This window comes from Chrysoperla carnea, chromosome X (assembly GCF_905475395.1).
Source record: "Chrysoperla carnea chromosome X, inChrCarn1.1, whole genome shotgun sequence".
Lineage (NCBI taxonomy): Eukaryota > Metazoa > Arthropoda > Insecta > Neuroptera > Chrysopidae > Chrysoperla > Chrysoperla carnea.
In genome coordinates, this window is record NC_058342.1 from 27,530,813 (window position 1) to 27,557,544 (window position 26,732).

General features: G+C 29.6%; 2 protein-coding genes across 2 annotated transcripts in view; both read right to left on the reverse strand.

Moving 5' to 3' along the window:
• Window positions 1–7,757: 7,757 nt before the first annotated feature.
• On the reverse strand, window positions 7,758–15,397 carry LOC123302233 (membrane-associated tyrosine- and threonine-specific cdc2-inhibitory kinase). The gene is made up of 11 exons (XM_044885080.1): window positions 15,268–15,397; window positions 15,083–15,209; window positions 14,141–14,520; window positions 13,425–13,547; window positions 12,394–12,586; window positions 12,112–12,230; window positions 11,662–11,736; window positions 10,862–10,936; window positions 10,045–10,080; window positions 9,668–9,777; window positions 7,758–8,879 (listed from the first exon to the last, which is right to left on the reverse strand). The coding sequence occupies exons 1-11, from the start codon at window positions 15,325–15,327 to the stop codon at window positions 8,723–8,725; spliced, it is 1,455 nt and encodes a 484-aa protein (XP_044741015.1). The 5' UTR covers window positions 15,328–15,397; the 3' UTR covers window positions 7,758–8,722.
• A 5,144-nt stretch (window positions 15,398–20,541) lies between these two features.
• Window positions 20,542–26,732, reverse strand: part of LOC123302169 (atrial natriuretic peptide receptor 1) — a 69,526-nt gene continuing 63,335 nt past the window's right edge. Inside the window, exons 11-14 of the mRNA XM_044884996.1 lie at window positions 23,794–23,959; window positions 23,581–23,730; window positions 22,917–23,109; window positions 20,542–22,437 (exon numbers count right to left, since the gene is read on the reverse strand). Coding sequence (XP_044740931.1) covers window positions 21,805–22,437; window positions 22,917–23,109; window positions 23,581–23,730; window positions 23,794–23,959 — 1,142 coding nt within the window. The 3' untranslated portion in view covers window positions 20,542–21,804. The remainder of the gene's footprint in view (window positions 22,438–22,916; window positions 23,110–23,580; window positions 23,731–23,793; window positions 23,960–26,732) is intronic.

The following is a 26,732-nucleotide window of genomic DNA, read 5'->3' on the forward strand; positions in this document are numbered from 1 at the left end:
CTTTAAAGCTTATAAATTTCACTTTGTTGTTGAAATACGTATTTTTAATTCACAATTTTTTGTGTATACCTATTTTATGTTTTTTTTAAATAGAATTAAAAGTTTAGATACCACCCTGTAGAGCTTTAACATGTACACATGGATGCGTTCTATGTGAACACTTAATCGAATAAAGGAGTAATTCTACGTTCTTTTACAAAATACCAATCTTATGTTTTATAATGATTGTACCAGATTAAATAATGGTCAATTCGACACGGTATGCAAAACTTTTTAAGTCCGTTGCTCTTAAGGCGAACGTTTCCAGTTACATTCCTTATACCAAAATGCTTATTCTGCTATACCTTATTATCCCTTATATTGTAGATCATTTATTAGTTGAAGCTACCTTTAAATTTTCAACTCCCTATCTTTTATAGTTTTAGAGAAAATGGACACCAAAATTTTGACCTAATTTGCGCCCTCACGGGTAAACAGTGATGTTATTGAAAAAATATTTCAAACAAAAGTTGTTAATTTTTTATAAGGAACATTTTTTGCATTTAAACTTTTGTTCTATCTCTAACGGTTTACGAGACCCAATTGACCTATGTTGTTCATTTACGAACTTAGACTCACTTTTTACGTCCTGGACACACTATAAAATTTTAGCTTGATAAATATTTTCGTTTTTGAGTTATTGTGTTAACAGACGGACAGGCAGACAACCGGAAATGGACTCTTTAGGTGATTTTATCAACACCTATACCAAAATTTTATTCGTAGCATCAATATTTTGAAATGTTACAAACTTGGGACTAAACTTAGTATACCTTGACATATATATATCATATATACAGGGTATAACCAAAGTATCGCAATAAGAAACTTCGTGTAAATCATTGCAAGTGATAAAAAACCACCGATCGAATTCGCCGTTTTCGAGACAGCACAAACGCAGATATCCAATATAATACCACTTCAAACCATATTTTTATCTGAAACTTATTATTTTGAGAATTCGTAAGCCGCTCTGAAATGTGTGTAAAAAATATTTGTAAAAATAAATAAATAAACCATTTTCTTTATTTTTAGTGAATTATTATTTTTAAATTAATAAATTGCACATTTCCGTAGAAATTTTATTAGCCAGTATAAAAATTTTCTTATCTCTAAATATTTAGAGTCTAAAACAACTAAAAAACTCCATAACCAGCCAATAAATATTTTGTCAAAAAAACACTTTTTCCAAAATTATAACAATAACTTTTTTTTTTTTTTTTTTTTTTTTTAAATATTTTTTATTATTTAAACTTTTTTTAAATATATTTTTTTTGTTATATTTTTTAATATTATTAATAAGGCACCCATTAATCTTTACTTTACGTTTTATTTTAAAATATTTGGGGTCTGTTAGGTTCCTGTCACACAAGCTTGATTTAAACGCAAGTTTTATGGACGTTTGTTAAAATTTAAGTGTTAAATAGAGCTGTAACTTAAGTTGAAATGGACGTTCGTGTGCATTAGTTCTCTTGTGTGATGGAAGCATTAAGCAGATTATACGCAATTAATGTGCTGGTAAAGGCAGACTACGAAACAATAAACTATATATATAAGTGGTATGTAAGTCGCCGTGTTTATTTCTTAAAAAATGCTTGCTAGTGTATGTTAAATAAAGCTATGCTCAAAATATTTAGAAATAAACCATAAGCGCCTTATATGCCCGTCAATGCATTTATAATCTACTCGACAGAACCTTTTTTGAGAAAATAATTGTAGTTCTTAATTGAAGATAAAATCAGAGAACCGTGACGTAAAGAAAATCAGATGTGACCGACTGACCCAGTACGCGGCAACATTCTACGACGTAAGGTGTCTATCGCTTGACTGACCTTATTTTCTTTACGTCATAAACAAAATGAAGTTTTTAGAACTACTTTTGGCGTACTTGCTGGATTAAAGCAATAAATTTCGAACAAGTATACTCAAAGATGGAAGCCCGATTTTCAGTTCTCTTATCTTGAGATATCAAGTTTAAATTCTCAAGATATTTGAAATTTATAAAATTCTAAAAATTGTACGAAATCTATCGTTTTTATCCATCAAGTTAGAATATTTGTTTTTGCTAGTCTTATTAAATGGAATTCGAATTTTCTTAAAAAAAAGAAATTTCTATGTATGAAATAATTTTTTCACTGAAATATATACCTTCTCTTAGCTGCCTAATTTCAAATTGGGAAACTTGCAACTATTTTTCTTTTTAAATTTTCTTTATACAGATTAATTTGTTATCTCATAAAAAAATTTATATAATTTTCAGACTAATTTATACACAGCCATTTTGATTTATCTTCATTATCTTTCTTAGAAATCGAAGTTCAAATGATAATTTAAAATTCAGGTTAATATTCTGCTAAAATCCAATTTTCATTTAAAATCAGAAACAGATATTAACGACTTCATCTCTGTTTTATTTTTATACGCTTCTCCAGCTAAAAATACGTCACAGTATTATAATTGCTCCTCACTTCTATAAATTTTATAATTTTTGGTTTATCAATTTCAATTCGTACGAGTTTTTGACGTTGAAGGTTAATTTCATGCCAAAAACAATTTTAATTTCCTTATTTTAGGAAATATCGTATGAAATTGTATACTAAAATAGAATATCTCAGAAACTATTTATTGAACACCAAATTTGTCTGCATGAAATAATTTTTGGTATCAAAAAAGCTCATATTTAACGGTTACAAGTTTCCCATTTTAGGACATCTATCAAACACATAATTAATACAATACCCATTTTTTTTTCAATTTTCTTTGGAAGTTAATGAAGTTTAAAAATATCAAAGTTCAATGACGATTAATGATATAAATGTCACAATAGACCTTTGTCCTGATGTCGATTTCAATTTGATTTTATTTTGAGTCGATTGGTGAAAATCCCATCTTTCTAGCATGTATAGAGGAAAAGAGAGCAAATTTTTTTTTCGCGCTCTCGTAACAATTAACTATCAAGCACTAAAAATTAAATTAAGCCAAATATTTTTGCTTAAAAGTTATCCAAATGTTATCCAAAAATTGATTTCACACGATGTTTTGTCTCGATAACGTCTTTTGAAGCAATAAAAAATTTCTAGGACAAAGACCCATTGATTTCAATTGAGAATTAAAATTTTTATGATTTATAAACTTCATTGATCCTCACACCAGGATAAAAGTAGACGAACGACAAATAGCGCAAACAGTTAAATCAGGACTTTTTGAATTAAAATTTCTCAAGAATATCGTCGAAGAAGAATGACATGATTTAAGGAATTTGACGAAAAAAATTCGTTTCGATATTTTTGAATTCGATGTACCATTAACGAGAAAAGCCTTTGCTAAGTGGATAAATTGTAATATATTTTATTTTCGATAGCTTTGCTTGTTTTACTTATCGGCATAGAATTTCATCCAAATAGAATTATCAAGACAATTATTGTAATTTCCGGAATCTGTATATTCGCGAAAAATGATCCTATCTTAATCGTCCAGGTCAATTGGAATCATGCAATTTCGACTTGTGGAAAATAAAGCTCAAAAGTTATTATCATCTTCTAACGTTTTGCCCTCGATGCAATGTAACAAAGGATGATAAAAACTTTTGAGCTAGATTTTTAAAAAGTTGAAAGTGTATACTTTCAATTGAGCTCTAAACTATCAAGATCGAATCATTTTTCGCGGAGATACAAATATCTGAAATTAAGTAAGCAATTGCCAATTCTTACTTAGCGATTTTTGTCGTTCGTCTACCCTTATTCTTAATTTTTCTTTGTAATATTAAACAATAAACATAATTAATAAATCTATTAATAATAAAAATATGAATTTGTATTGTAAATAAAATTTGTTTTGTAAGCGATTTTCCATTTTAAAAGACAATCGAAATCGATTATAAGAACAAATTAATTTTGCGTCGTATGATCACGTACACACACTCAGGGCTAACTGTTGTAAATGACAGTTATTCATTTTTTTGTAGGGAAAAATTATCCTTCGAAAGCAAATGAAAGCCCGGACGTCAAAAGACAAGCGTCCCAAATGGCATTCTAGCTTTTTAACGATCGGACTTTCATTTTTACTCAGGGAAGGATAGTTTTTAGTGAAAAAGTTATCAAATTAGATCATAATGGCATAGATTCAGAGATAAAATGTAAACTCGGATATAGCGACTATGGTTGAACATCTATGCAAATTCGTTTTTAATCGATTTTGACTATGACAATTTCAAATTATACTACAATTTTTTTTAAAATTTTTATACACTAAAACCTTAAAATCAATTTTAAAAAATCTTTAATATATCTACAATATTTTATTAAAAGATACTTTTGCACCTAAATAGTCTTTTGAATCATAATTTGAGCATAAAAATCCCTTCATTATATTTTGTCCGGAAATTTGGTGTCAATTCCGTAAATCGTAAATTTAAATATAAAAAAAAACACTAATATCAAAAAATGTTCATTTAAAAACTCTCATTGAAATTTTAATCGGTATGCAAGAACTTTTAACTAAATTTCTAGGAAATTCGATCGAAAAAATTTTTATATTTGAATTGTGCAGGATCCAATTCAGTTGAAAAGTTACATCGCAAAAATAAAAACGCGATACTTTTTGCTTCGTTAAAAATTACACAATATTTGCACTTTGCAGGCATGTATCTTTTGAGATCTACCAGAGCTTATTTAGATTACAGAAGTGAACTTCAATATGCTTCAAAATTGTCACGTTATTATTTTTGTGAAGTGTAATTTACAAAAGTCACATGATCGAATTTTATTTTTTTTTAAAAGTCGTTAAATGAAGAACATCCTAAATAAATATAAAAATTTTATGTACAATACAATTCAATAAAAATGAACTTACAATAATAAACAATCTTTGTAATTATAATATAACATTAGATATAAGATATATAAATATTTACTAATATCACATATCAAAAAGACACAACACAAAAAAAAAACATATATATATCGCAAAAATCTTACGCCATCCTATCCTACAGAATGATTCACAAAAAATCGGCAACCTTTACAGCAAGAACATATATAATAAGGACATGAAACCTGCTATTGCTTATTCAAAAAAATGATAGGTTGAAGCGTTTTTCGATCCAACTATTGTTATAAAAAAATATTTTTCTTATAAAGGGTGTCTCAAAATTAACGCAAACGACGTAAGTAATAGTGTGGTAATTTTTAAAGTTTTTAAAAATGGAAAGATACTTGAAAAAAACAATGCGTTTTCACTGATTACCGACCGATATTTAAAATATAATAAAGGTTTAGCAGGTTGAAATTTTCATACTACTCGTCAGAAAAGTAATTTAACTTACATCAAATTTGGAAAAAATCAACTGTTTTAAATTGACTGTTCAAATCATGACATTTAAAAATGGTAAATTTTTACTTTGAGATTTTTGAACTCGAATCGTTTGTTGAAAACTAGTGATTCATTTCAGAGAGGCTGAGAATTTTATAGGTATTAGCCAGCACTGCAGCTTTCTACCCCCTCCTCTTCTCGCACTGAGTCCTCGAGGTTCAAAATCTGAGCAAATCTTAATTAACCATCCCTGAACAGGAGGCCAAAGATTTATTAACTTCCATTAACTGTCGACTGGACTATAATGATAATTGAATTCCACTGCGTAAGAATACATTTAAAAACAAGTGAAAACAAACAATTGATTGAGTTACTTAGGTAAATACAAGACAAGTCTAATTAAGTGAATTTATGAATACCAATACCAAAATTTTGTTCGTAACATCAATATTTTTAAGCGTTACAAACTTGTGACTAAACTTAGTATCCCTTGATATATTTCATATATATATATATTTTTGAACATAGTGGCTTCGTTTTTTGTGAACCATTCTATACATTTTGGCAACAAACAAAAAAAAAAAAAGAAAATCAAAATAAATAATCTGAAAATTATTATGAAAAGAAACTCGCAAAAAATTGAGATCATTATATTCCTGATAACTTTTTAGCTCAGTAATTAAAGCATAAAAATGAACTTTAGCTTGTAAAAAAAGTAAATACTGGAAAGTTTCCCACTATCGTTTTTTTTTTTACAATTTCTTTTGCTTTAATTACTGAGCTTTTAAAAAAAACTTCTTTGATAGAAAAAAAACTAACAAATTATTATTTTTTTATGGATAAGCGTCAAATATAGGTGCAACCCTGTATTTTTGGAACAAGCAATGGTAGTTGGAACGAATGTTCTACATCAATTGGAGAGATGCCCTCACCTCGGCACCCTTTACAGCAAGAACATATAATAAGGACATGATACCTCCTATTGCTTATTCAAAAAAATGATAGGTTGAAGCGCTTTTCGATCCAACTATTGTTATAAAAAATATTTTTCTTATAAACGGTGTCTCAAAATTAACGCGAACGACGTAAGTAACAGTGTGGCAATTTTTAAAGTTTTTAAAAATGGAAAGATACTTAAAAAAAAAAAAAAAAAACAAAGCGTTTTCACTGTTTCTCTATTGTTTGTGCTACCGTGTTTTCTTTCAAAATTACTTCTCTTGCATTAATTTTGAGACATTCTGTTTTAATTAGAAAAATTTTCAATAATACATAATACAAAAAGATGTATTTATAAAAGTATACACAGAATTGCCAAATATGGCTTATAACAAAAATTATTTTGTAAATAATTATCTTAAATTCGAAATTTGTATATAATTATTAATATAAAAAAATATTTTTCTTATAAAGGTTGTCTCGTCTGAAAATTAACGCAAACGACGTAAGAAACAGTGTGACAATTTTTAAAGTTTTTAAAACTGGAAAGATACTTGGAAAAAACAATGCATTTTCACTGATTACCGACCGATATTTAAAATATAATAAAGGTCTGGCAGGTTGAAATTTTCATACTACTCGTCAGAAAAGTAATTTAACTTCCATCAAATTTGAAAAAAATGAACTGTTTAAAACAGCGATATTCCTTAAATTTTGAGGACAGAGTTAGTTTTTATTCTCTATTGTTTGTGCTATCGTGTTTTCTTTCAAAATTACTTCTCTTGCGTTAATTTTGAGAAAATTTATTAATTTCTAAATTAATTAGAAAAATTTTCAATACATAATACAAAAAGATGTATACAGATGTATAAATAAATGTATATACAAAATTGCCAAAAATATGACTTATTAATAACAAAAAATTATTTTGTAAATAATTATCTTTAACTTATATTTTTGTATAAAAAAAAAATGAAAGAAGTAAAAATTGAAATTCAAAAATTAATTTTGCAGAATTTCAATTTTAGCCCCTGATATACAGACTAGGCCATTTCAAGCTATGCATTTGAATATTTCGCCAGAGGCGCCACCTATTAAAAAAATGATCTAAACAAAAATTGTACGCTTCGATGGTGGACATCATGTTCTGACATCAGATTGCTTTAATATCCAATTTAGATTCTAAAAGGAAAGAGAGAATAACACTTTAAATTAGAAAGTTGATCCTCATGCAGAAAACTAACAATTTTTATTTAAAACATTATTTCGAAAAACGTTAGCTTTCGGAGGAAATGCGACATAAAAGTATGTCATTATTACATTTAATGGAAAGAAAATACGCTTAAGGTTTATAGATAATTGTAGGTCAAAGTCATGGACAAAGGCGAATGCCCTCTATTGTCCATGACTACTTTTTTCTACAATGAAAAAAATGTTAGTTTTTTTTTAATGAGGATTAAAATGTCATTCTATCTTTTACCGTTTAGGATCTAAATTGGCTATTAAAGAAATTCGAAGAAGTAGATCAAATCTGTCAGAACATGATGTTCCCATCAAACTATACAATTTTTGTTCAGGTCATTTTTTAATAGGTAGACCCTCTGACGCGATATTCAGATGCTTAGATTAAAATGGCTCACCCTGTATATAATATATTTACCTTTTATTATATATAAATTCTATTACAGTCAAAACCGATTATATCGTTTATAGTATGCAACGCAATCAATTTTGGTAGGAATTAATCATCAGTAATTATTATGTCACTATGGGTTAAGTTGGTAGCTTTTTTACTAAATTCACCCTTTTTCGTGAAACAAATATACTAAGTCATACCCTGCCATATCACAGGGTACTACAGCGCCATCAGGCGACATTGGTATAACGCCAAACGAATCAGAGCGGATGTTCTACGAACAGTCAGATGGATTGGCCAGTATTATTTGACCACTGATAGGACGAGGCACGATGCGATTTAAACAGCTTGATACCGGTACACACATCGACCCGGTCAAGACTTTTTAACGCCAGCGCCAATAATATCTGCATCTTGTAGGTGGTTTCGATGCGGTCTTTGATAAAACGCCGCAAATTGGCCACTAACTGGTTAATAAGATAATGTCTACAAAAGACAACTTTTGGTGTTACAACTTGTTTAGAGACATAAAATTGATTCTGTAAGATAATTATTATTCCATGTAGATAAAACAATCGCTTGGAGTTTGTTTAAACCAATGGGGCACTAAACAAGAGAGAGAATATGAATATTGTTAATATGAACACATACATATACATCATACAAACTATCTTGCTTGATGCCTCTTTGGTTTGAACGAACTCTATCATCGGATGTAAAGACCAGATTTCTACGATTCTTTCAAAGCAGGTATATCCGGTTTTGACTATAACTGTGTAAAAAAACCTGTAAAAAAAATTCTTAAAACAGACGTCTTCTTCCAAGAGCCGTCGTATAAAGACGTGTTTTATTGTAAACACTCTTTGGAGTTGTTGTAATCACGAACTCTTTTTTATCTTGTGTCTTCTTCCTTCGAGTAACTTGGCGATCCCAAGGGTGTGCTTGTACATCTGCATCGCTAAATAAGAAACGAAGAAAATATACTTTACTTAAAAACAACTTAATGAGTGGAGCAAGTTATTGTCGAATCTTGTTCTTATGTGGACGTATGGAAAAAACCCAAAAATTAAATTTTGGTTTTTTTTTTCAAAGATTGTAAAGAATAAAAGTTGTTTAGAATAACCATTTGCATAATACAAGGATGTCGGCAAGTAGGCAGCTGGCCTCTCTCCTAAATCTTCGAAAAATCGAATTTCGTAAATTTGTGACATTCTGCTTCTGATTTTTTCGCAAATCCTTCGAAAAGATAAATTTTTCGATATCGACTCAAAATAATGTCAAATTAGAATAATTTTTTGAAAAATTTTATTTCCCGCATTCTAATCCCCCGGAAAATCGGAAAAACTTCCCAAAATTACTTTTTTAAGTTCTAGAAACATGCAGTTTTTTTAAATTTACCCGAAATTGTTCGAAACTCACGGGGAAAATTAGAAAACATTAATTTTTTCTTTATAAGCTTCCGGCAAATCGGAATGTTTCAAACAAAAGTTGTTTATTTTTTATAAGGAAGATATTTTACAGTTAAACTTTTGTGCTAATTCTAACGGTTTACAAGATGGGTCCTACGGGCACAAGACCTTAACCTATGTTGATCATTTACGAACTCGATCTCACTTTTTACGTCCTGAACACGCTATAAATTTTCAGGTTGATATCTTTTTGCGTTTTTGAGCAATTTTTTTTAGCTCATTATTTTTATTTGACCGTACTTTATTCCCTGAAGAATAAGAAATTCCAAAAACATACCTTGTTATAGGTGAGAAATTAATGTTGATACTCAATGTACTTGAATGTCCAATACCGGCTGGAGTTGACGTACACGCCACCATCTCCTCTATTCCTGACGAGCTAGGAATCTGCAAATTAAATAACGAAAATTAAGTTTAATGAGTCTCTTTTCAATTTTTGGAGTAAAATTTTCATTATTAACGAGCACCAAGGCAATTTTAAACTTATGGTTGAAATTATTTGTATCTTATTTTCAACTTTAATGATGAATTTTGTTATAATTTCATGAATGTAGACGATAAAATAAGAAAAAAAATTTCGATATATGCCTTGGTTTTCCGCTAAATAATTAAACAAAATTTTCGATATTTTTTGAATTTCGTTTTATTACTTACTTGAATGTCATTGGATATGTCGTCGCTAATTTCCACCTGTACATTAAATAACAAAAGTTAAGTTTAATGACTTATATTTAATCTCTTTTAACCGAGTAGCAGCTAAGCTTATTAAGGCGTCTTAACTTGCTTTTACTACTGGCTGGGAAGTTGCGGGTTCGAATCCAGGCAGCAACAGTGTGAACAAAGAAAGTTAAGAGGGTGGTAAATTAATCACACTGTCGTTCGGATGTAATTTAAGAAATAAATAAAGATTAAAAATAATGATGTGTGTGGCATCTGTTATAGACGTGGTCTGAGAAACGGAGATTAAACCCCACTATTATTATTATTATTTAAATGTGAAATATTAACGAATTCAAGCCTGCCAAGGGGGGAGGGAGGATACAGGGTTTACACTCCACAGCCACCCATCTCTTTGAGATATATAAATCTTCAGGAGCCAGCTACGTCTTTTAAAGAGAATTCACTGACTTGTGGCCGTGTAGTTTGTACGTCCGTAAGTCCACGCGACGTACGAAGATCCGTCTATCTTACGAGTCAGGGGTAAGTTAGTCTATCTATACTTAGTCTTGGATGAGATATCCTGGAGTACTAAATCAGGCTTAGTAGCGGAGAGCTGCCTGGTAGTTGAGAACGAGAAATTCTCTTTACATTTTTTCGCGTAAAATTTTCATTATTAAGGTGGATTCACGCTTACAAATAAATGAGAAATTATTTTTGAAGATGAATAAGTTTGACGAAAATATTTGTAAATGTGGGTCCATCATTACTACAATTTTATAAATTATTATTAAGAATTTTGTTAATTACTTACGTTTATGACATCGGTGGAATGTTGATTTGTATCCGACGTAGACTCGCATGTGTCACATAAATTTATGATGTCCCGCTAAAAGCATTCACAAAAAATTAAAAAATAAAGAACTATAATTTTGAACTAATATTGTTAATTTTCACAATCCCTCTTTGAAGCCTTTATTTATATGACTTAACAGGATGAAAATCAAATTGTCCAGCTGAGACAGCTGGATAATTCGATTGGCAGTTTTCTACAAAATAAAGAACTATAATTTTGTACTAATATTGTTAATTTTCACAATCTCTCTTTGAACTCAGCTGGACAATTCGATTGTCATCCCGTTAAGTCATATAAATAAAGGCTTCAAAGAGGGATTGTGAAAATTAACAATATTAGTACAAAATTATAGTTCTTTATTTTGTGGGAAACTGCCAATCGAGAAAGAGTAGCGAGTAGGCAGAGTGTAGCTGTCGTAGTTCTTGTAGGAGATCAAGATATTTAATCCGTTTTTGCTCCTCCTTCAAGACTATGCCCGTTTCTGCGTCCGCAGAGAATTCAATGACATACATAGTCTTGAATGAGATATCCTGGAGTACTATATCAGGTTTAGTAGCGAAGAGCTGCCTGGTAATTGAGAACGAGAAATTCTCTTTACATTTTTTCGCGTAAAATTTTCATTATTAAGGTGGATTCACGCTTACAAATAAACGAGAAATTATTTTTGAAGATGAATAAGTTTGACGAAAGTATTTGTAAATGTGAATCTATTATTACTACAATTTTATAAATTATTAAAAATTTTGTTAATTACTTACGTTTATGAAATCGGTGGAATGTTGACTTGTTCCCGACGTAGACCCGCATGTGTCACATAAATCGATCACCTCTCGCTAAAAACATTCACAAAAAATTAGAAAATAAAGAACTATTATTTTGTACTAATATTGTGAAATTTTCACAATCCTTCTTTGAAGCCTTTCAGATTCTAATTAAAAATATTTACTACGATCAATTGAATCCAAAAAAAACAAAAAAAAAAAAGATTTTTTTTGGTTATAATTGATACAGAATATTTACATTTCGAGATATTGATGAAGAATTAGCTCTTCGTAAACAGAATTCAATTTTAGAGACTTAGAATATTTTTGAAATTCGTTTTCCTTAACCGATATTAAAATTATCTGACTTTTCTAGGATTTTCAGGGCGATAAGCCGTTAATACAACGGCTGATTAAGCTAGTGATCGAAAGTGTGTAGATACTTACTCGTTTAGTTTTTGAATCCTTAATCCTTTCCAAATTCAGTAAGTCATCGACCGTTGGTCGATTAAGATAGTTACTTGCCATCATTTTTTTAATAATTCCCATAAGTTCCTTTGGTACGTCTATAAAAATATTACACAAAAGTTTATTATTTCTGTTTCATGTCTAACAAGATTTTCTTCTACGAAAGGTTTCCTAATCCGGGATATCTCTTTCAGAAGATCCGGAAAATTTTCAATTCATTAAGAATAAGATAAATGCATTCATTTAAAGAAAACCACTTACTTTTAGTTGTTTCCGGGAATTTGTCATTCCTAAGTTCTTGCCATAAATCCCCATTTGATGGCAGGAGTAAATCGCACGATAATTCTAACATAACAATACCAAGACTAAATATGTCAGCAGCTTTGGTAAAATGACCACTTAAAAGTTCGGGAGCCAAATACTTTTGGTCTCCCTCAACGGTGTCAGGTTTGATCTAGAAAAAAGCAAACAATAAAAATTAAAAGGGAATTCGGTAAATCTACCCTAAAGGGACTATTAAAAAATACATCACGCAAAATACGTTACTTTTTAATATCCCCTATCTGCTTTTGTTACGATGCGACAGATTTACAGGAACTTCCTAATAAAAATGTGTACAAAGGCATTCCCGTATGACCTTTTTTGATCGAGTTAAATATTATAAAAGCAAAATAGAAATTTTTTACTTAAATCTTCTGTATCTCTAAAATAATTATCACACAGAAATCTTTCTGCTCGCCTCCTTGATTTTGTATCAAACATTTTTTTTCCTCTTTCAATTTTAGATTATAAAAAATCCCATTACTGTATTAAAAAATCCCATTACTGTATTAAAGCCAAATTTTTGCATCTTTAATTAGGAGATTTTATGAATAGCTATACCAAAATTTTGTTTGTAACATCAATATTTCTAAGCTCTATTTGTATATTTTATAAATTAACCCAGAGCCTAAATGGCCGAGCGGTCTAAGGCGTTAGACTAGGACCGTTCGTCTATTTAGATTTAGGTTGCGGGTTCGAATCCACACAGCGGCAATGTGAACAATTAAATTAATAGGGGCGGTAGAATTGATCACATTGTCGTCGCTTGAATAAGAACGAAGTAACCGAATCCACCCACATCAAAATGTAATTGTAAATATGTATGTAGTTAAATAAATAAAGATTATCAAATAATGATGTGGATGGCCTCTGTTATAGGCGTATATGTCAGGAAAACGGAGATTAAAACCCATTATTATTATTAAATTAACCCAGAGTAAAAACAAAGTAATAGTTTCAAAATTTCTTACCATATTTACGTCTGAAACCAATCCAAAATCAGCAAGCTTGCATGTTCCATCAGAGCACATTAATATATTTTCTAATTTGATGTCCAAATGAATTAAATTATTGTCATGGAGGTTTTTCACCGCCTAGAAAAGAAATTATAGTATTTAGTATGATTCTTAGCTAAAAATACCCGTTTATTTTATTTATTATCTCTTTAAAGTAGTCCGGTTGTTTGAGCAAACTCGGTGAATGTTAATTTTTTTACGGTAAATAATTTAAAGTCTCTTGATCACAATAAACTGTTTTGGGGCCTTTTACGGAGCTAAATTGTGAATTATTTCATTCTAAAATTGTGATTTTTAACACATTACCTTATGGATGAACTCACGATAATGTTAATTGTACAAAAAATAATCGGTGATTGAGCTACAAAAAAGTTTTCATCATGAAGAAAATTTATTACAGATTCTGTTTATGCAAAAAACATTATCTTATGGCGCTTTTCAAAAAAAAAAAAGCAAATTTTGAATAGGCATATTGAATTTATTGGGTTATTACAGGCTCCTCGTTTCAGGGTTATTGAGAAAATTGTTCTGGTTTAACGCTCTTTGCCTCAAAGGATCTCAAGAAATTCCATGATAAGTCTACCATCTTATTTTATTATCAATCCTTTGATCCAATCCCTCTTTTATGGTTTTTCTGATTGTCAATTTAAAATGGCGAAGAATTTACTTACCGATAACATGTCAGCTAAAATGTTCCATAACATTTCCTCGGAAATATTATGATTTCGGGATGCAAAATGCTCTAGTGAGGTGTTACAAAGCTCCAATTGTAAATATAAAAACCCATCCTCAACCCAAGATCTATACAGCTGCACACAGTTTGGATGTTTCGGTATCATTTCATGTTTTCGCACTTCTTCTAATTTCAATCGTTTATCGTTTTTGCCGTAAAACTTAGATTTGGATTTCTTGATGGCGTACAATTGACCATCTTCACGAAACCTAACACGATATACAACGCCAAAGGAACCTTGTCCGATTGTCTTGACGTCGTAGAAACATTGGTTGAAATAGGTTTTGCCGCAAGTTGGATCATAAACTATACTTAAATCTAAATTTGATTTTGTTAAGGAAAAAATTAATATCATTTTTCTCGAATTGGACATTCGAGATTTCAAAAAGATCTAATATGAATCTTAAATTTAAAATTTGTACTCCTTTTACGATTCCGTAATTATAAAAGATGCTCCTTTTAAGTAAATTTTCCACTTAAAATAACACACGTTTATATTGTATCGAGAGACAATGGAGACCAGAAGGGCGTTCAACGATCCCCTTTCGTTCAATTTTTCAAATGAGTTGGAATAAGGTATGTAGAGTATACTAGACGGAACAAAAGTGGAAATAGATTCCAGTAATTTGGAAGGGATTCCCAGAGGAAATTTCGCATTTGAGAGGACTTTCTCATTAAAAAAATTTCAAATAATCAATTTTTTTCATAAAAATGTTCTTTAGTGTCATAGAAATACATTTAGTGCAGTAAATCCGGAAAAAAATACCTCAATTCAAAAAAATAATTAACTTGTCCGGTTAATTAGGCGAAATGAAAATTTTGTGTAAATCTCGTTTTCTTCTATAAACCTTCGATGAATATCTGTTATTAAAAAGGATACTACTTTCTGAGGGTTCGATGAATGAAACACTCTCTGCTCCGGAATCATCAGGAACGATTAGACTTTTCTTAACAGGAGACTTTGGAACGACACTGGCTTTCAAAGGCAATCCTGCTTCAATACATTCCTGAAAAAAATTAACATATGATTAACAATTTCACAGTTAGAAACGTTTTAAAATTTACCTTTTTTGTAAGATAGACACTTGGTTGATTATTAATTAATGGAATCGGAGTTTTCGGCATTGTCAAGTTCTTCGTTATTTAAAATTGAATTGAGTTTAAAAAAATATTTCAGTTCGTATTTACAACAACGTATCTCTTTGCGAAGAAAGACTTGTAATGAATTAATAATATTCTAAATTTGTCCATAGCAACTAATTTTTTATAAACAAATTGTTTATAATATTCATTTATTTTTATTCTATTTAAATTATAAATAAAATATTCCAATTGTCACTTTGCAACATTTAGCAAAATAATATACAAGCCTTTCATTTTGTAACACATGCCACCTGCTATCGTTATTTTGTACTAATATTTGTGAACTTGACATATTCGTCTAGGGTTGCCAAATTTTGATATAAAAATCGGTGCTATGAATCATTTTACCTTACACTCGAAAAAACGAAATATCTGTCATCCGCTACCATAAAAATTACAATTTCCAAGATTTTGGATAGCATAAAATGAATTTGTTTTCTTTATTCAATTCTTATTTGAACATCCTCAATAAGTATGAGTTAGTTTTAAGCTGGCCAAGTAATTAAAAATTTCCCAGGTCCCTGATGATAGAAATTTTGTACAGGGAAAAGTTCTTAGAAACGTCTTTGAGAACAGTATATCAAATTTCAAGCCATTCAGCTAAAAAATAAAAGTGAACTACTTTTGACACTTTCTTTTATCTTCCTTCGTTAAAAGGACTCAAAATGGAGAATTAGCAAAATAAAAATATTTGACAACCCCCGTATTTACTCATTCGAAATTCATAAATTGGCCACGTGGTAATCTTTTTTTCTTGTTAAATTATTTCATATTATAAATTATAACTAAATAAAATATGATTTTATAAAATTTTACAAGATAATAAAAATATAGAATTGGAAAAGACTATTTTGGAAAAAAATCTTCATTTAGATTTGTAATTATTTGGACATGACTATATTAGGAGAAGGAGTAAGCTATTATATTTTTCAATAGAGGAAGCGTTAACTTTATATGATCCGAATTTGTAATAAGATAAATGAACCAAAATGTACCGTTAATTTTGTTTACAGTTCACGTAAACAAAAATATTTATTTATATTTAATAATAGCCGTTCATATAATATTTTATATAAAATTAGTACTTTCATTACTTCGTAAAAATAAAAGCGTTATGCCATCTGTTGATTTGTTGAATAAAAATGGCATGATTACTCTGAATGGTCTGTATATTTTGCAGTAATAACTGTTCCTGTTCTTGTTGACTTTTAATTAACCATATACCAATCGAATTGAATCTGTTCTATTTCGTAAGCCCTCTTGACCAAGTGCGGATTTAACGGGTGACTAACTGCCAAGAATTTCACTTTCCGAGATGAGATTTTAATTGAATTACCCAAAATGAAAACAAACAATTGACTGAGCAAATTGTTGAAATACTCTGTATAAACAATGTTGAATACAGAGTTTATATACACTCTATGATTGAATATGAGCATATATTATGAATAGTTTCAGCTTACTTAACTTATATATAAGAATATGAAATCTACATTATATATATTTGAATATTTGCCGCTTATCAATTGAAGTGAAGTTTGAAGTAGTTGATTGATACAGCAAACGCTAGAGGCGCTAAATATAAATTTAAATTTAATCTACAGTATCGATAATAAATAAATTTGAGCGCCAAAATAAATAATTTTTAAAAATTATTAACAAGAAAAATTTTACTGCTTCGGTTGCCTTTTGTGGTTTCGTGCCAACGTGTGCCATTGATTCGCCTTTCCGGTTTTGAATGTAAGTACAGATATGTAATAAAAATGCCTAACAAAAATAAAGTATTCTTCAATATCACTGTCCATTTCAATTCTCATGAAGCAAACCTCTTTGAATCATTGTAAAACAAAAGTAGCTTAGAAAAAATCTTAATTATTCAATTTTCTCATTTAATTTATGCATGAAAAAGCTTCAAAATAAGCGTAAATTTTTGAGTGAATACTTTATACTTTACTGCAATTTTCAGAAATGTATTACAAATTGCCGAACTAAAAAAATAGTATATTCTCGATAAAGGCAAATAAAATTTTATATAACAAATTTTACCGAAAAAATTTAACGACGAGAATAAACCAACAGGAGTGAGAGGGTAGGTGAATAAAAAAACAAATTTATTTAATATTTAATATCTATATTTTTGATTTGAATTGTAAATTTATAAATATCGGCATTGACTGCTCGCATTTTGTTCATTTTTTTTTTGTGGTTTTTTGTTCTTTTCTGAATACAATTTACATATTTATCTGAAAACATTAACATTTAAAAATTTTACAATAATAATAATATGAATAATACTGTTTTTCCTTAAAATTTTTCTTTTTTTCTTTTTTTTTTTTTTTTTTTAATTTTTTTGCTTAGACTAGGATGTAGTGGCACATAGATTAGAAAAAATTTAAAGTTGATTTTTTAAATGCAATTTTCTCCATTCTTCCGTACCGATTTTCGAATTGATGTGAAAAGTGGGATTTTCGGAAAAAAACTATCTGTTAACATATTTACCCCTTTTTTGGGTATGCTTAATTTAAGGTTAGTTGGAATTGACCATTGGTCACTGATTCTGTGGATCAAACGGGATTTCATCATATTTTGAGTTTAAAATTGTTAAGGCAATTCAAAGAATCGCATCTTTCGAGATATTAGCTAGAGCTGTTAGGAAATGCGCATCTTAGCTGATAATAGGTGCTGAATAAATTAATTATCATATTTTTTATTGGAAATTGGATGAACTATGAAAAGTCTTTTCATTTACTTAGCTGGCCGGATCAGGCATTGCCAAGCACATTAAAACGGACTCTATATTGTAGTCTATTTCAGCAAGTTTGCTGCCACATTCTCTTAAACGGCAGTATGATCTGGTATTCAGTTCAGATCAACTTGATTGTAGTTATCGATGCTCTAAAATACACTTTTGACTTTCGAATTGTTGTTAAAGGTTGAATGGTGAATTTTTTTCATCATGAATACGAGCTTAGAAGAAGCAAAAAGTCTCAAAAGTCAAAGTTGTCCAATATTCGAGATTAAGTTAACCAATAAAGAAGCTTTTTCAAGTGCAAATCCATCAAAAACGGGAAAAATTGTGAAATATAAATTCATAGAAGCGTGAAGCAAATATTCTTCTAGAATTACTCCAACCTGTCCCGTTTTGAGTAGAATAAATTTTAATAGTGGGTTATGTTTTGGCTGTTTTTAAAAATTATCGGTAGTTTTTTGGAAGACCGGTATTTCTTGAAGGATGGTTTGAAAGTTGGTCTTACACTTTGGAATAATATGCCGGTAAAAAAATATTTGTAGCACATATTTAACATGTAAAATTACGTAAAGCAGAAGGTGATTATTTTGTAGTAGGTAGAAATTGGTTAGTAAAAAATTTAAGTTATAAAATATTGTCTGAGTCAGTTTATATGTTATTTAAAAATAAAAACACCTTTTCTTTCAGGTTTTCCTACATATAAATACCCAGTAATGTTCATATATTCTCCAAGGCTCGCCTCACACAGTCAATATTATTGAGTTAGTCGATATTGATCAATAAATTGATCGGCTGAGATATCAATCAATATATTCATCAAATTAATATTGAAGAAATCGTCAATATACTTATATTGTCTTTGTTCAAATCACGATTTAAATCGGTCAATATTATTGACTTGCGTGAGAGCACTCGAATTCTATTATACATTAAGTCAATAAAATTGTGAGGTTAGGTGTGTATACTTAGTATTGAAGAGAAATAATTATGCAAACAATTTTTCGGAAGCCATAAGCCAATACTTCCTAGTCTAACCTTTATATTTCCATATAAGTTGATTTTAAGGTACTATGATAAAGGAGTTCAACTTATATGAAATTAACAATAGATTATTATATTTTTTAAACTTAAGATGACATATAATAAATTTTCGACTCTTTTTTTCAATAAATTTTCTTTATTTTAACAATCATAAAATTTTTCTAGTTTTATTTTGAAAAAATAATTTAATTAAAAAACTAATACGGTCGTCATTATGTGACCGTGAAAATGAAAAATGCCTGGTCCCTGAAACAAACTACAGAAAAATGAAGCACCATATTTTTTTATTGGAAAATTTTTTTTTTTGTCTCGTTATAAGAAATTTTTACAAAACACAAATAGAAAAGCGTTTTTTTTCTTCGTATAAATTTTGAGACCCTATTTATTTAGTTTTTTCTTTTTTGGAAATTTTCTTTTTTTACCTAATATTACATTATAAAAATTTAGCAAACCATTCTCAATAATGGGATTCGGACCCTGTTTTGATATTTAAGTCTAAAAAAAGCAACATAAAATTTCTTAAATCTATATAATTTTCAATTATCTATAGGTACAATATACGGAATTTAGGCCCAATTTTTGTTTCTTGAAACTATGAATTTGATTTATATATTTTTCTTTTTGGCACAGATACATTTTGAGCGAATTTTTTCGCCCGATAAGGACATGGGCGTAACTATATAAGGATTCTAAGGAGGCTTAAACTCCTTGGTCATTGATTTTTTAAAAATGTTTTGAAGACTAAATCACACAATACTCAATAATAGTTGGCTTCATAAATTAGTAATATTTTTGGGATCTACAAAAATCTGTCGAACATGTTAAGAGTATCTTTCTGCCTCTCGGTAATAAAATACAAGCCTAAGCATTTTACGCGATGATTTTGTAAATGTGTCCTTGCAAGATCAAGAGTATTTTTGCAAGGACGTGTTTACTTCATTAGATTTTCTTCAAAAAATTACTTTATACGTATTATAAAATTATTTTGTAGGCTAATCAAATATAATACATAAAAAGTGATTTGAGGAATTAATTTCCAGTAAGCTGGAAGTCGGTTTAATATCTTCACTTGATCCTAAATGCGTATAATTAGAGTTTGCAAATAACTAAGAAATTTTTACCCAATTTCCAGTTTTTTGCTTGCAGCACAAAAACGGTACGTTGGACGGAAAGTGTCATTCCATTCAGTAATAACGGATTCAATTCTAGGTCGAATAAATATCTAAAACTTAAAATTTAATTCAGTGGTTTAGTCGAAATTAAATGTTTGAAATCGGGAAAATTGCTGATTTAGGTGGAAACTTTACATTTTATAACTAAACACACCTCATATTTATGAAAATTGTGAAACTGAGAAAGAAAAAAAACCGATTTTGAATTAGGTTAGGTTTTGAAAAAGACTCAATTTGAAAATTGAGATGCCTATAACACGTTAAATTTTATTAAAATCGAACCGAATTTGAAGTTTTAGATACTCACTTGACACAGAATTTAGCCCTTTTGAATGGAATAAAATTTTTCATGGAACGTACCGTTTTCGAGCTACAAAAAAAAAAAAATTGAAAAAGGGCAAAAATTTCTTAGTTTTTGGGCTCCCAAAAGTTATACACACCTCCTGGAATTGCGTAAACTCAGATTGCATGCATTTAGGACTAAATGAAGATATTGAAACGATTTCCAGCTTGCTGGAAAAATTTTAATTTCATTGATCTATCAATAAAATATCAAAATTTAGATTTTTATCTATACATTGTCTAGTTGTCCGATCGATCCCTTGGCTCTTGAAAAATTACATGTTCTACTGTACCCATATATTACTTGATAAAATTTGGTCATGGTTTTTATGTCGCCGCTTTATACGAACAGAGTCGTGATTTAAGTGTCCTGCAATGAAGTCTTCCTGACTGGGATTCTGCTAAGTGTTGAAAAAATATCGAATATATTTTATTTTTAAAAGGATGGGAAAATCTCCTCAGTTACGCTCATGTACCCTATGACAATAAAATATTTACGGAAAATTTTTTTTCAAAAGGGATTAACAATTACTATAAATTTTTCTATATATATTTATATATAAATTTTTGCCATTCATTGTAAACATTTTTTAGGCATTATGGGTACGAAAAATTTGGCACACGTTTTTCACTACAAATTTTTTTTGGGATATACATTGTACATAAAATTTTTTGTTCTTTTTATAAAAAACAGGATATGACGACAGATTAAAATGGAAGATTTTTTTCATGAATCAGGATTTTTAGGGTTTTCGTGGATGGGGTCGGGAAAATGGTGCACTACTATGAAAAAATAGAATAAGTATAACTTAGCCGATTCAATTTGCCGATATAACACATATTTTTTTCTAACCGATTGTTATTTTTAAGAATTTGACTCGCAAAAATTTTGTTAATCATAACTTAAGCCCTGGGTAGGATGTGTATCCCTCTAAGGGGGGAAGGTTGTACTTCTAACAGTTAAAAATAAATGAAAATGATTCTTTGAGCATGCATTTTTTAAAGCCATATTTGAACATTTTTATGAGCATTCCCAGAAAAGAGGGATAACCTACCATAAGTTATAATTAAAAGAAATTTCACAATTCAAGTTAGACCATTAGAAAGAAACAGGTCAAAATATGGGCAAATTTACTACGCTTAAGTTTGCTTTATTTATTTTCGAGAGCTCAACAGTGGTTCACTGGCTGACATCTCGTCAACATTGTTATAAAATCGGACAGTGGGTGTTGCAATTCCACTATCGCGTTTTGGAGCCTTCGTTCCACCAGTTCCACGAACCAATGCCGGCTTTGGAATGGTTGGTAATTTTGGTTCAATCATTTTTGGCTCTTTGATTTCTGGATTTGTTTGGGTCATTTTATTATTTTCAATTGGTGGTTTTTCTCCGATTAACCAATAAGTGACCATTTTTCCTTTACCTTTCATTTCAACTTCTCCACGTCGTTCTAATATGAACGTACCAAATGTGTCTAAAATATCTTTTGTGGCTTGACTTACATGAATTCGAAGTGCTTCTCCGTTCGATTCCATGCGTGATGCTGTATTTACGGTATCACCAAACAAGCAATACCTCGGCATTTTTAGACCAACCACCCCAGCTACGCAAGGACCGGTGTGCATGCCAATACGCAGTTTGAGTTGTTCTTTGGGGCGATGTGGGATGACAAATTTGTGAACTGCGTTTAATAATGCCAACGACATTAGAGCGATTTCTTTAGCATGCCGATTTCCGTTACGTTCTGGTAGACCAGATGCCACCATATATGCGTCTCCAATTGTTTCAACCTGTTTTGGATAACGCAATTAAAATCTAATAAAAGACTTATTATTACTATATGCAAATAATTTCCAAATTATACTTGAGTTTGGCATAAGAGTTCCAGCCAAGTCAAATAGTACGAGCAAGTATAATACCACTTAAAAAAAATAGGCTAGAGAAATAATAATATGATTTAATTTTGTTCGTTATGCAATTTGCATATCGTATCTGTTATAAAAATGCCTATAAAGTAGCAAGAATTTTTTTCAAAATAAAAGATATTTTTATATTTTTTGACCAGTTTTAAGTAAAAAAGTACTCATGTGATTTTTTCTCTAAACGTTTAGTTTTCGAAATAAAAATTCTTGAAAAATAAAAAATGCAATATTCGATTTTAAGAAAAATGTGTTATTTTTTCCATTTTCTCTGAAGGAATTCGCTTAGCAAACGTAGCTCCTGATTTTTATGACTTTAGAATAAAAATTCAAATAATTCGTTTACTAACCTTGTAGACGTCGTAATTTTCGACAATCGCATCAAAGCATGTGTACAACTTATTGAGCAAATTTACAACTTGTAGTGGAGTACTTTCGGCTGATAACGAAGTGAAGCCCACAATATCACTGAAATAAATGGTGACTTGATCGAATGTTTCGGCGATTACTGGTAATCCTTTGATTAATTGATTGGCAACAGATCTAAGAGATAGAAAAAAAACAAAAATTAGTCGAGGTAATAAAGCAATATTTTTTCCAAATTTGAATTTTATTGGGATTTTTATATTGGACAATTCGAATAAATTTCTTTAAAGGATGTCTAAGCATGACAACATTTTTCGATTTAAAGGCTAAAAATTTTTGTGTAGGTAGACTTTTACTCAAAATGTTTCCAAAAAAAAAACAAAGTTTTCCCATCCATATAAAGGATGTATGAATTGTCTAGATTTAAGGTTGAAATTATTTTTATCTTATTTTCAACTTTGTTGATGAATTTTTAACTTCATGAATGTAGACGAAAAATAAGGATACAAAATTTCGAAGTCTGAATAATTAAAGAAAATTTTCAATTTTTAATATTTTGAAAATTATTCCACAAATTTGTATTTTTACTTTTTGCCTTTACCAAAAATTGAAACAAAAAATTTTTTTATACGAAAAATTTTTACGTACCGTGGCAAAACTTGATGTAACAAATCCTCGCATCGACGTTTTTCATCTAAATAATCCTTTGTACGTTCTTCCACCAAACTTTCTAAATTATTCGCATATTGTTCCATGCGGGACAACAAATTATCCAAAATATTTCCACTTTCATAATCTCTGTAAATTGTGTTAAAAATTAATAAAAATAGAACAAATTAAATTACGAAAAAATTGTTTTACTTGTTTAATTCACGTATTGTAGTTTTTAATGTATGAAAATCGGGACGATCCGCTGGATCTTCAGACCAACATTTCTTCATTAAGTTTGCAACTTCTTCTTTGCAAACATCAATGGTTGGCCGTAATGGAATTGGTGAATGTCCTTTTGCGACAGTATCCACAATTTCTAGATAAAAGAACAACATAATTAATTTTTATGGAAAATAATTTGGCGGTAATTTTTTTGATTTTTTGAAGCTTACTCATATATTTAAATCTATCCTCCAAAATTGTATTACAATGTTCACAATTTAACGTACAATGTGGTCGTCTTACTTCCAACAATGGACTCACAACACGTCTTGGAGGCTGTGGAGAATCACCGTCCGTTGGATACCCATCAGCCGAGGGTATTGTTAACGACATTGCCATTAAATTTAAATGAAAATTGTTATACACTTTAAAATATTTTCATGATAATAAAAATTTTACCGACTCCAAAAAAACTTTTCGGTAAAATTTTTTCGTTTAGTTTTACATGTTTTGACTATTGATAAATGCGTTTGGGACAATCATCATATCCCAATGGGGTAATAAAAATAAAAAGGAAATCTAATGAAAAATCAGGAAAGTTGAATGTAATTTTAAAAACGTTTATTAAAAAAAAAACGTTACGGAATAACTCGCAAACACTTGAATGCAAAAATATTCGAGCTGTCATTAAAATAGTTAAAAACACGTTTATTTTATAGCGTATAACAAGACATCCGATTATATTGACACAAGTTTTCACATTGAAAATTCTGTTTTCATGTTAACATGTATATGATAAAGATTATCCCGACATCAATACTCGGGAATATTCGTTCATAGTATTTTGTGTGCGGTTCCTGGAGTCGGGAGAGAAAGGCGCACGCGGAGAAGCGCATATACGAATACATACTGTCTACTTCGAAAAGGAAAATCATGTTTCCCAACTTGACGCCTACTTGGGGGTATGTTATTGTATAATATTCAACATACTTATATATACATATAATATACTACACGTAATAATTAAACATGTTTATACGATTTTCTGAAATGTTTCCTGTACAATGTCTGATATACCCACATATTATACAAATATTTCAGCCAATGAAATGTTCAAAAGCACAAAATATACTTGGCATCAGAAAAATCGCCCCTTTTAAAAAATTTTTAAAAATAAATAAATAAATAAAATAGTCTAATGGGGATCATTTTTTACTCATTCGAATGCTTCCATGTACCTCCTTTGTAATTTATGAATGCAGAGCTGAATATTTTTTTATCGCTTTCGACCGCCTTGTTTCGAGGGATAGAAAAATGAAAAAAGCTTTCTTATAATTTGCGTGCACGGGACGCAGAAATTATTTTGCAAGTGTATTTTTTTCGATTCTCTTTAATTAACCCTTCCTTACCATACCTCCCTGGAGTAAACACGCATACCACACCCGGGTCCTTAGGACCCGAACGGGGCAAATCGTCATATAAAAGAAACTATGGCACAGATTTAGATCAATTTTTTGAGACTTCTATAATACTTACTTAAAAAGACTATATAAGTTTAATAGCTTTCAATTAAATTTAAATATATGGTTAAAAAATTACCAAAGTTGAAAAATTGAGAAAAATGACTCTTTTTATTGAAAACTTTTTTAATTCTAAATATTAAGGCCTAAAATTTAACTCAGTTTTTACTAGGGAGCAAGTACAAGAAAAGAAGAAGGAGTTTAGTGGATCTTTCAAAAAGTATGTTTATTTTGGAGAAAGATGAAAAAATGAAATACTCGTTGTCTTCAAAATACTCCATTATATCAGTATTATAATTATTCAAATTCTTATTATTTTATTACATTTATAAGAAGTTAATATAAAAAAACAAATAAAAACAATCAATTGACTGAGTTAATTGTTGAAATACCATGTATAGACAGTGTTGATTACTCTGTCACATTACACATACATACATGTCACACATATATAACTGATATAGCCATAACATACATACTATACAATTTGAGCCTTATTTGCGACCTCACAGGTAAACAATGATGTTTACAAAAAAATGTTTCAAACAAAAGTTGTTTGAATAGAACAAAAACTTTTGTTCTATCTCTAACGGTTTACAAGATGGGTCCCACGGATCCAAGACCCAATTGACCTATGTTGCTGATTTACGAACTCGACCTCACTTTTTACTACTTGAGCACTCTGTAAAAATTTCAGCTTGATATCTCTTTTCGTTTTTGAGTTATCGTGATGACAGACGGACAGAAGACATCAACTTTAAAACAAAAAACAATTTTATAAATTGTTATCAGTCAATGGTCATACCTACACTTAGGCAACAAAACAATAAACATTAAAAATAATAACTCTAGAGTATAATCAGTCTTTTAATTATAAATCAGTCATCAGTCATTTGTACCTAATAAACTGTTAATTATCAAAAAAAAAAAAAAAAATGTCGTTTCATAATTGTGCTTGGTTTGACTGCAAGGAAGATAAAGCTAGATCATCTTCCGATTCTGAATCTTACTTAAAGTTACTCTTTAGTAACGAACTTTTTCTGACACGACACGATTTGAGGTTAGTATTAGTAGGTTTTAACTCTACTCCAATGCCATCAAAATTTGGGAAGTAGAAATCATTTTTGTATTGATATATATCATAAAAATTCACGTGATATATATCGGATATATATCGGATATATATCATGATATATATCCTCGAACCCTGGTAAATATCGGATTAAATTTTATTTTTTTAAATATATCTTTATAATTTATAGCTCATGTGTTATTCTGATGTATGCGTAACAAACAAACATCCTTACTTTCGCATTTATAATATATAGAGATAGTAGACTGAATTTCACAACTATGAATGTACAAAAAATTTCGAGCCGTACCCTTATCCGAACAAACCCTTATCCG